Source organism: Myotis davidii, unplaced genomic scaffold, assembly GCF_000327345.1.
Source record: "Myotis davidii unplaced genomic scaffold, ASM32734v1 scaffold330, whole genome shotgun sequence".
Classification (NCBI taxonomy): Eukaryota; Metazoa; Chordata; class Mammalia; order Chiroptera; family Vespertilionidae; genus Myotis; species Myotis davidii.
Window position 1 is genome coordinate 8,556,598 of NW_006283770.1, and position 11,114 is coordinate 8,567,711.

Below are 11,114 nucleotides of genomic sequence, written 5' to 3' on the forward strand. Positions count from 1 at the left end.
AGCAAGTACAATGGAATAACTCCTTTCTTCCCCTCTTTCTTCCAGTTTACTGTCAGAATTTAATAGAAAGTCAGCTGGCAAGGAGATAGTTTTCAGAATTCTGGCCCCAGAACAGGCAACACAGAGGACAGAAGGGTGAAATTGGTGCATTTCCTTACCACTACCACTAGTTAGTGTCTCTCTCTCTCTCTCTCTCTCTCTCTCTCTCTCTCTCTCTCTCTCCAGTCTATTTCCCAAAGATTTCTAAACAGCCAGCATTTATTGATCATTTACTATGTGCCTGTTACAATTCTAACCACTTTACATGTATTAACACATTTAATCCTCTTAACAACATTTGGAGGTATATGCTATTAGTATCCACATAATACAAATGAAGATACTGAGGCACGAGGATATTAAGTCATTTGCCCAGAGTACAAGTAGCTTGTAACTAGTAGATCCAGGAGTCGAACCAAGGTGTCTAGCTATAAAACACTCATTCTCATACTTTTTTTTAACTTTCACACTGTGTACTTGAGGGAAAAGCCAAAATAGAATGGTGGAAAGAAAAATTCCTTAAGTAAAAATAGTTCTCAAACTACAGCATGTGCGTGTAAGAACCACCAAGGAACTTTGAGACGATATGGATTCCAGAATTCACCCTCAGACAGTAATTTGGAAGGTCTGAGATGAGGAATTTAAACTCTGAACACTTGATCCTGGATGCCACACCCCGACCTGTGCCAGCCTGATTCTGATGTAAACTGTCTATGGACCACAAGTTGAGAAGACTTACCTGGCAGTGGTTGATAAGAGAGGAAGAGAAGCTATAACTTGAAAAAAAAATCCTTCCATAGGTTCCCATTGCTCTTGGGGTAAAAGGTAAGTTGAGAATCAGTCTTCAAATATAACTCCTGATCACATCATATCCTGCTTAAAACCCTTCAATTCATTCAACAAGCTATTCCACAGATTAACTCAAATAGTTATTGAACACATATGTGTCAGGCAGTATTCTAAGTGACTGGGACTCTAGAGTGGTCATCCCACTTAGTATCTATGTAACCCTGGAGAAGATACAACTTCTTTAGACTTTCATTTCCTTACCTGCAAAGGCTCTGTAGGAGAAAGAACGAATCTGGTTAGAGTACAAAGCTTGGTGCAGAGTGAGTACGGTAAACAAAATAATGTTCTGTTGTTTATTCAGAGCCTCAGAAGTTACATGAGGATTTTAGCTTTTACCCTAAGAGCAATGGGAACCTATGGAATACCAAGAATTAAAGTCAGTTAGTATTTCCTCCAGGACAAGGGAAATTAGCAATTATAATCACACCAGTCTAATAGTTTCAGGTTACTTAGTGAAAATAATTCATCTTTAAGACTTCTTATGTCCAATTTTCTAAGTAAGATGGAAAACTAAATTAAATCTTGCTTATGGGTGTTAACAGTGACCTCAACTCATGACTAGAATCATGAATCAGTTTGTTTTATACGTACCTTTCCTCAATTTAAGATTTGAGAAATGTTAAGTGTCAGAAACTACAAAAGAACTACAAAAATTTTTTTTATTAAGTGTGAAAGCAAAACAGTATATCTATTTAAATATTTTTACATATTTATAGATAAAACAAAGACAAATAATTTATCAAAAATTACAAGTTTAAAGAACAGACTATTTTGAAACAGCCAATAAAGTATCTGAAAATAACACATTTTATCCATAATTAGTGAATATTATCCCCCCCAAAAGTAACTTGCATTTGTAAAAAATATAAAAGGTTTTTTTTTAGATGTCTGCCAAGACTGCTCTTGTTAACTCTAAAAAAAGTATTATGCCTTTACCGACAACTTCTGTTTTCACCAAATGGCTTTAAAAACCACCTGTGTTTCCTCTGGGCTTAGGTGAACTCTAAATCTTCACTTTTACACCACAGGGCGTGAACATAAACACAAACAGATCAGAGTGAGAGCTTTAGGCTGCTTTGCTTCATACTGAACGAAGAACTTTCTCCTTGGCTGGGTGAAAGACCATGGTGTATTGTGACGTCCAATCTACTGCATAGGGCTTCACCAAGCCAAAGCAGCCACACTGAAAGAAATCTGCAAGGTTCTGGGTGAACCCAAGGCTGCCAAGAAAGGAAGAGAACATGTCTTACTATATTTCCTGTGTAGCTCTTGACAAACGTTCATTCACACCATAAACATTCACTGAGATTGTACAATGTATAATGTCCTTTGGAGCTCCTACAGGAATCCAGAAGTGAATCAGTTACTGGGCTTATGGGACCTTAAAACAGAAGCCTAGTTCCAGTTCTGGAACTGAATCCCTAATTTTGAGAGTCCCTGGCTTCTGCCCAGCAACCAAATAGCTTCATTTTGGGTCTCCCACTCACTGGAATGGTCACTGCCATCAGTAAGTTTCTTTCTTTCCTTTCCACTGCCCTAATTCACTTTGATTATCTCAAAGCCCAGAAAAAAAACCAATCAACAAGATGGGTTTTTTCTAAACCTATATAGCTCTCTAAATGATGCCCATCTCAATTCCTCCCAGTTCACTTTACATCCTGGAGACTGTCTAGTCCTCCAAAACACTGATATAGTCATAGCCCTTCCTTCCATCTCCATCATGCTCGCCCCACAACTTTCAAGGCTCAGCTGAAAATTCCACCTCTACCACAAAGGCTTCCATACTTCAGTATTTATCCCTCTGGTTAAACCACTAAGAAAGGGACTTTATTAATATCACTGCCAGTCTGAAACAATCATCACCAGCTTAACACCGCTCTCCGCTCTCTATCACTTTAGCCACCTCTTCCCAATAAAGTCATTTTCTTTCCTCTTTAAATACACATCAGAGTCACATCCCAGGCTCTGATTTCCTTGTCTAACAGCCTAACAGTTTCATCTTGTATCACAAATGTGCTTTAAAATAGACTGCTAATGAGATATGCAGTGAGCGCTCAAATCCCTGGAGGACTCTGGGTCACCTCCACAGCATTCCCAGCCTCCAAGACCCCTATACATGTGACAGGGAGATAAGCTTCAAAGCCTGATCCTTCATATCTTAAGATGACGACCTTCCTATACAAACATTCTCATTTTCAACTGAGGACAGGTTTTATACAACCAACACTCTAGGAAGAACATACCCCAACCTCAAAAGCTGGCTTCTCCCTGACACAGGTGGGCACCTTAAACATAGGGCTGAAATAATTACTGGTGATAGAAAGCCAGGTTGAAAATCTTGGCAAAGTTCACAATCTAACGCTTTGTACAGACAGCCTTATGGCTGCCTTTCTCAGCCACATGCTTAATTATCTCACATTGACTTCATGCCAGCAATATGCAACCTTGTGACCATGTGGCTTGACTGCAGAGATTCCCCATCTTGGCAAAACTTCACAGTCACTTATTATTTGTGCTGAGTCCAACAGACTAAATCCCAAATTCTTACCACCTTGGGGCTCATGACCTTAGCACTCATCTCCTGCCACTGAGGCTTCCAAGAAAAAAAGAGGGTCAACTCTACCAGATAACAAGTCAGAGGACAGCAGCATGGCCAAGGGTGGTGACACTGGATTGGGCAACCAATGGCTAGACTAGCATCTTCCTTAGGACTCAGTGGAAAGAACATCTCACTTACTTGTAGGGTGTCCTCCTGAGGGACAATGGCTGCTTCATATGCCTGCTTTGCTTCAGCAGGCTGGTTCTCTCATGGGAGGTCAGGCCCAGAAAAGCAATCTGAAAAAGGTTGGGAGGTACATGAAAAATACCACATCAGGGCCCCATCCCTCTTAGCAGTGCATCATGGGAAACTGGAAAACATGCAGTACCACCCCCTCTAAAAAAAACAAATCATTATTACCTAGACTTCTAACCAAGGATCAAGGTGAAGGCAAAGATTCAGCAGCGCTAAGTAGACTCTCCTATGTAAATCTAGTAGCTGAGCTTTTTGTTTTTTTATTGTCTTATTTTATTAACCTTCAGGAAAGCACAGTGCACTGACTTAATGAGAGTCATGAAATAACTGCTTTAGTAATTACTTCAAGCCATGGCTTATGGCCATGTTTAGATTCTCAATAAATTCAACATGCAACTTTTAGATAAATAAAATAATATAAGGTCCGTATCAATGCAATTATTTCAACTTGCATATTCTTCTTAGTATCTCTTTGAAAATAGCCAGTGAAAAAGTTAATAATCTTAAGTAAAGAATATTTAAATCTATATATTTGGGGAGAGGTAAGAATTAAGGTAACTTGAAAACTCCCATGTCATTAAAAACACTACTATTGCCCAGCGGGTGTGGCTCAGTGGTTGAGCATCGATCTATGAACCAGGAGGTCACTGTCTGATTCACAGTCGGGGCACATGTCCAGGTTGTGGGCTCCATCCCTCCTGGGGTGTGTACAGGAGGCAGCCTATGAATGATTCTCTCTCATAATTGGTGTTTCTATCTCTCTTCTTTCCTCTCTGAAATCAATAAAAATATATTTTTAAAAAAATACTACTATTTACTGAGTTATCTCATTTAATCACCCAAAAAAACCCAGACATCAAGTTCCTCATCTTTAAAACAGAGTTTATCATCTTCATTAGATTGTTTAAGGGTTTGAGATAATATATTTAAAATACCTACTGCAGAGGCTTACAGGGGTGAAGCAACTGGTCCAAGGCCCCACAGCTTAGAAAGTGGCAGAACTGGGACTGACACCTCGGTCAGTGTGAGAACATAGCCCATGGTCCTAACCAGCAGTCGACAGTCTCAGTATGACTGGCCACAGTCAAAACCATAACTCACCAGAGCCCTCAGGAACTGAAAGGCTTCAAATAACTGAGTTGTTTTGTTTATTAAGAAAACTTTGCTCTGAATTCCTATACTTGAAAACTATCCAAAGCATTGAGTCCATTTTCCTGCCTTAGAAAATATACACAAATATATTAACCTTTTTTTGTTTATAAATTTAAGAATATTATAGTCTCACGTACTTGTACTTATTCTAAGAGTCCAGAAAAGGAGGAAGAAAATTAGAATTGAAGCCTTAAGTCTTAGGTTCAACATCTAACTCCTCTTGCTGGCCCTACGGCCACAAGGAAGGCATTTAGCATCTTTAGGTTTAGTTTGCTCATCCATATAATGGAGAAGATACTACTTTGGCATAGTCTGCATCTCAAATGTTTGTAAGGAAACAGATGGGAAAGTGCTTTGGAATATGTAAAGCAAGTATAAATATTAGGTATTATAAATGACAGTAATTACTGTTAAAAATCGCAGATGCTGATATCCATTCTTAGCACCAGAGTCTGTAGATATCAGAGGGATAGGAATTTAAGATGAATGTTCAGAAACTTCAGTTCAGTCAGTTTTATTAGCTTAATTCCTTTCCTTAGCAATTTTCCCTTTTAAAATTTTCTTTATTATTATTATTGTAGAATTGATTACTTCCCCATAAAAGTGGAATGTATTTTGCTTTCATTGAATAATGCTCTAATTACCTCAAGTCTTACAGTAAATGGCGCAGAGTGCAGACTGATCATGGCTGTCCATTCCATACAGGCAGCCATAACAACAATGAGAACCAGGTTTTGCTCAGGGGAAGACAGGCAGCAGGGAAGGGATAGAAACGCCATAGAAGGCTGAAGATGACTACTGCCCTGGAGCCTGGACTTTCTAATGGCCATGACCTTCTCTGGAAGTGCAATTACCATGTCCACTGGTTAGTGGTATATATTTCATTTATTCTCTGCTTCTATCCACTTAAGCACTGCATAATAATGATAACAAACAGGCTTGGAAAAGTGAGGGAGAATAATCGCCTCACACTCGCATGCTTTACGGTTTATACCATGCTTTCACACAACATATATTTTAATTGCATGATGGGAAAAGCCCTTAAATGGGACTGTCAAAAGACCTAAGTTTCCCGTTTAGATTTTCCTACTCATTGGATGACCTTGAGGATTCAATTCACCTCTGTACCTCTGTAAAATAATAGGTTAGATAATTCCTAGGGCCAACACTTAACAATTTATCATTCTAACTTTAAACCCTGCTGTGAGAGTAGACAGGCATTATTATCCCCATTTCACAGACAAGGAAACTGAAATTCAGGAGTCAAATAACATGCCTACACCCACAGAGAACGTGACAGTCACTAGAAACAAAGTCTTCTGATTTGAAATTAAAGTCTTTTTACCCTAATACAGGTTATTGGAAATAGTACCTAAAGGCATTATAAGAAGAGAAATAAATACCTGAAAGAGTTGATTTACTAATAAAAATGATGACCATGAGAAATGGAAAGTTGCCAGCAGGAAGATATATAAAACCCAAGGGGAACAAGCCACAATCTGATTGAGGTAGGTCCATAGTCCATCTTCTCTGAAGGTTGTGGCACAATGATTTGACCAATCTGTGAATTCACAAAAAGGAACCCATTATTTAAAAAGACAATAAATTGCTGATCATTATGCAGGAAGATTAAAAATCACTGAAGTTTTTTTAGGGAAAAAAGAAAGGAAGACACACTGGCCCAGATCAGAACCTGACTTCAAGATTTTATCTTCCAAATGCCAGCTCTTCTAACAGATGAAAAACAGTACCTCACTGCTAATTATGGCTATGATAACAATGCAATGGTAGTCAGCAGTGAAGAAATAAAAGCAAAAAAGGTCCACGAAATCATTAAGATCAGCATATTCAGCATAAAATGCACTGGCCAGAGAAGTTAATTGTTCAAGAACTCAGGAATGATTATATCCTATCTAATAAAGAGGGAATATGCTAATTGATCCTCACACTGTTGCAAATATGGCAGTGCCCACAGCCAATAAGGAGGGAATATACTGATTGCTGCCACACCCTCAAAGATGGCGGCGCCCACAGCCACAAGACGGCCGGCAGGGGAGGGCAGTTGTGGGAGATTTGGCCAGCAGGGGAGGGCAGTTGGGGGGGGATCAGGCCTGCAGGGGAGAATAGTTAGGGGCAACCAGGCCGGCAGGAGAGGGTAGTTAAGGGCGACCGGGCTGGCAGGGGAGGGCAGTTGAGGGTGATCGGGCCAGCAGGGGAGCAGTTAGGTGTCGATCAGGCTGGCAAGGGAGTGGTTAGGGGGTGATCAGGCTGGCAGACAGAAGTAGTTAGGGGCAATCAGGCAGGCAGGCAGGCAGGTGAGCAGTTGGGAGCCAGCAGTCCCAGATTGTGAGAGGACTGTCCGACTGCTGGTTTAGGCTCGATCCCACAGGGGCTAAATTTTGTGCACCGGGCCTCTAGTTTAATAAATATTTGTCTTAGAAAATTCTCTATCTTATCCATGTTATAGCAAGATATGGGCCATCACAGAACTAAATATAAACTCTTATTAAGGGTTCTGATCAACAGGCCATTGTTGTGGGCACAAGAAATCCTGAAAGCACCTAGATACCACTGGAACACAAGCTAAGAGCATGCAGTTTCCGAGCGTACTTCTGCATTGGCACCGTAATTTATCCTGCAGAGGGAAAAAGGCCAGGTGAGGAAATGCCCGAGAAAGATGCCCCAAGAAAAGTACAGAAAGAGAGTAAGATTCATATGATCACAGCTCAGTTTCTCCCCCAGGAGAATTTATTTATATGCCAATTAAAAGAGGACTTCACTACTGTCTTCAGAAAACTAACCCCTAACCCATATAGCTAAGACAGTAGTGAGGTGAATGTAGGAAGGAAGCAGGAGAAACAAGGGAACAGACCTTTAAGGTTATATAAAGCCAATGACTTTTACAGGCACCATGACTGTTAATAAAGGGCAAACTATTTTTGAAATGAGAAATCTGTAGATTTGTACCCTGAGGTTTCATAAATGCCTCTGACAATTTGATCAGCAGTTTTAGGCAATTTCCCAAAGCAATACTTAAGAGCTCCTGGGACAAGAAGGATATATGAGTCCATGACTTCACTATCAACCGACTGTCCATTTTTGTCCCAAATATCTATATATTTTTTTGTATCATTTAAGTCCCAGCTATCTTTCATGGATATATGCCAGAAGCATTCTAACAGCAATCATCACAGAGCAATAATCAAGGTAACAAGGCAAATTACACTCTTCAGAGCTTCTCATTGGGACGGCGCAGAAAGAAGCATCCCATGCACCTGGTATGACATAAGAGAATGTAATTTCCACCAGCAGGCAGCAAGACAGCTGAGTAGGAAGAGTATTGACTTTCTTTCAGCTTATGGTCTTCCACTGCTCTCCTCTGGGAATTATTTCGATAACACAGCATGACCTCAAACTGAAGTTTCCATAGAACTGATTTCAGATTTAATATAAAAGATATACTGTAAGTGGCCATGTACATTACCTGATATGCAATATAACACTTTAATATGTACTAACACATTCACTGGCTAATGAGAGGGAACTCCTATTGTGGTTCCAAGTCAATTGTTTTCATCTTTAGATCGCTCGGATACTTAGAATGTTCTTTCTAGCAATAATCTAAGATCTTTCTCCCTGTAACTTGTACAATGCAGACACGTTGAGTTACTTATTGTCCACCCTGAAAACAGACCTCACAAGATGGAATGGATGGTGCCTGTACAGATGCAACTGGATCACACAGAGAGGGTGCACAGCAACAGGAGTGTTAATGGTAAACAAAAAAGGTGGGAAGACAGGGAGGACGCATTGGAAAAATGGAGCACTTTTTTTTTAAGTTCATTTTTCCTGTATGTGAAATGATAAAAGATACAATGTCCTCATTCATTGTAAAAAAAAATTGTCAAAATATAAATGGGATAAAAAGTAACCAGATATGTTCAGCTAGTTGTAAGTGAATGTAAAGGTGAGACTGTTCCTAAGAAACAAAACATTATATACAAATTCGTTCAGAGCCAGAGGATACAGACAAAGAGGAGGAAAGAACTAATGCATGTCATAAGAAAACAACTTGGAAAGAATGAATGTAATGGAAAATCACTTCTGTCCTTATCAATACAGTCTTATGCTGGACAGACACACCAAACAAAGGGGACTATTTTTAGTGGAGAGAGAGAAGGGGGAGAGACAAGAGTGGTGTAAAACCTGGCTCCTTTTCCCTAGGATCAAGTCCAAGGCACAAGTTGGTCCATGGGCCAGCTTAAAAAGGTTTTCCAGGAACATGCTTTAATGTCAGGCCTTCAAAGGGCAGCCCTTTCAACAGAAAGAAGCACTGAAAAAATCTTTTATTTTCTACACCACAGGACATAATCTAAGAAGTTTTAAATTCCAATGCGCAGGATCCCTGATGGCCTTTGGCAAGAACTGAGATCAGGGATCACAACCTTCTGACTATTAGACCCATTTGAGATGGTGACAGTTATATTGAGCCACAAAAGCATTCCCAAGTGATGTCAGGTGGGAACGGGGCTGGCATGGTAATTGAAGTCCTCTCCATGCCTATAGCAGGGCAAGAAACAAACCATTTCACATAGGTATTAGCAACCTCTAAAAATGAAACCCCAGACCAAACAGAACTTGTAATACTGAATGTTTCTGGGGAGGGGAGCTGGGAGGCTGGGGGACAATGTAGAAGCAACTATCTTTCAAAAACTAAAAATTTTAACTAAAGAAAACCAGGAGGGCAGGAGGACTTAGGGAGGGGTGGAGCATTGGATGATAAAGGAAAAAGAAAAAAAGGTAGGAAAAAACTTTCCTAATGTCTTTCTGAATTGTTCTAGATTTTAGCTCAAGCAACAAATTAGTATTTTATTGGCAAAATAGAAGACTTGAGCATAAATATATGCTCAACAGGAGGGGGGATGGAAATAGAAGCTCTAGAGCCAAACTCTCCCAAAGTTTTCACAATAAATACATAACAGAGTCAAAATAAACTACAATAACAAAGTCAAAATAAATCACAAGCACTACAGGTTTTTCCAGTAAAGTAACCTATTCCAAGGTTTGAAAAGCAGAGTCATGCATTCTTAGGAGCTACCAAAATCCTTCTTGCTACAACTTAAAAGCTATTCTTAGTTGATCACCTTGGAACAGCTGGCTGTCACTCCCTACATGAGATGCCCAGAGATGGCCTTTACACTGCTACTAAAAAGTCATTTTCCTTGCTCAGGAATGCAGAATAAGTGATCTAATATTTTCTTCCAAGTTATTATTCCCAACCTTTCAATGATTGGTACAGTTATAAGTTGTGACGTGAGATTTATCAAAGGAAATGAGCTTTGAGTTTTGTTCCAATGTGACAACCTGCCAAGTCCCCCAACCTGTCTTCCTCCAATCTCCCACTGCCTCCTTTTATTTACTTACCTCTCCACTTGCTTTTGTTCCTGAGCAGCTGATTTTTCCTCCTTTCACTGGGTGATAAATCTGCACTTGCCTTAAATAAATTTGTATTTTTTACCACTTTTCTAATTTATCAAGGTCATTTTAGAGTAAAATCTTTTCAAAGGTATTGACAACTAACCTCTCATAGCATTTCCTGCAGCTTCCCAATGCCAAGAATCTTACCAACATCCATTTAGTTTTTATTAGGGTATAGTTTATAGTCACCTAGCCCAAATGTGATATGTAAGAGTTCACAAGGAAAAGTGTATGTAGATGTGGGTACATGAGCTTGCTGTAAGAAAAATTTATACTTACACATGAAAGATTCATATATAATCCAGTTACACACAACGGAAAGGAAAAATAAGAAGAATATGTAATAGCGATGGTTGCCGAAACCTACATAAAAAAGAAAATCAACATATTTAATATTTTCGTACAATTATGTTCCAGACCAAGAGCCTATTAACCACTTCCTGTCCACAGCCTTCACAAAAGTAAAGAAATAAGCTGTTGCTGTGCTTTTAAGTACCATTAAACCAAAACCGAACACTCTAACATGGCATGGTCAATTGTCCATGTTAACTGAACTAATATTTATTCAATACTTAAAAGAGGTTTTTTGTTTTTATTTTTTTAAAAATATATATTTTATTGATTCTTTACAGAGAGGAAGGGAGAGAGATAGAGAGCCAGAAACATCGCTGAGAGAGAAACATCGATCAGCTGCCTCCTGCACATTCCCCACTGGGGAAGTGCCTGCAACCCAGGCACATGCCCTTGACCGGAATTGAACCTGGGACCTTTCAGTCCGCAGGCTGACGCTCTATCCACTGAG

General features: G+C 39.5%; 1 protein-coding gene across 1 annotated transcript in view; it reads right to left on the reverse strand.

Moving 5' to 3' along the window:
• Positions 1-1,561: 1,561 nt before the first annotated feature.
• ZDHHC13 (zinc finger, DHHC-type containing 13) overlaps positions 1,562-11,114 on the reverse strand; it is a 40,480-nt gene continuing 30,927 nt past the window's right edge. The window contains exons 14-17 of the mRNA XM_006753982.2: positions 10,592-10,675; positions 6,238-6,395; positions 3,626-3,723; positions 1,562-2,108 (exon numbers count right to left, since the gene is read on the reverse strand). Of these exons, the coding sequence (XP_006754045.1) occupies positions 1,970-2,108; positions 3,626-3,723; positions 6,238-6,395; positions 10,592-10,675 (479 nt within the window). The 3' untranslated portion in view covers positions 1,562-1,969. The remainder of the gene's footprint in view (positions 2,109-3,625; positions 3,724-6,237; positions 6,396-10,591; positions 10,676-11,114) is intronic.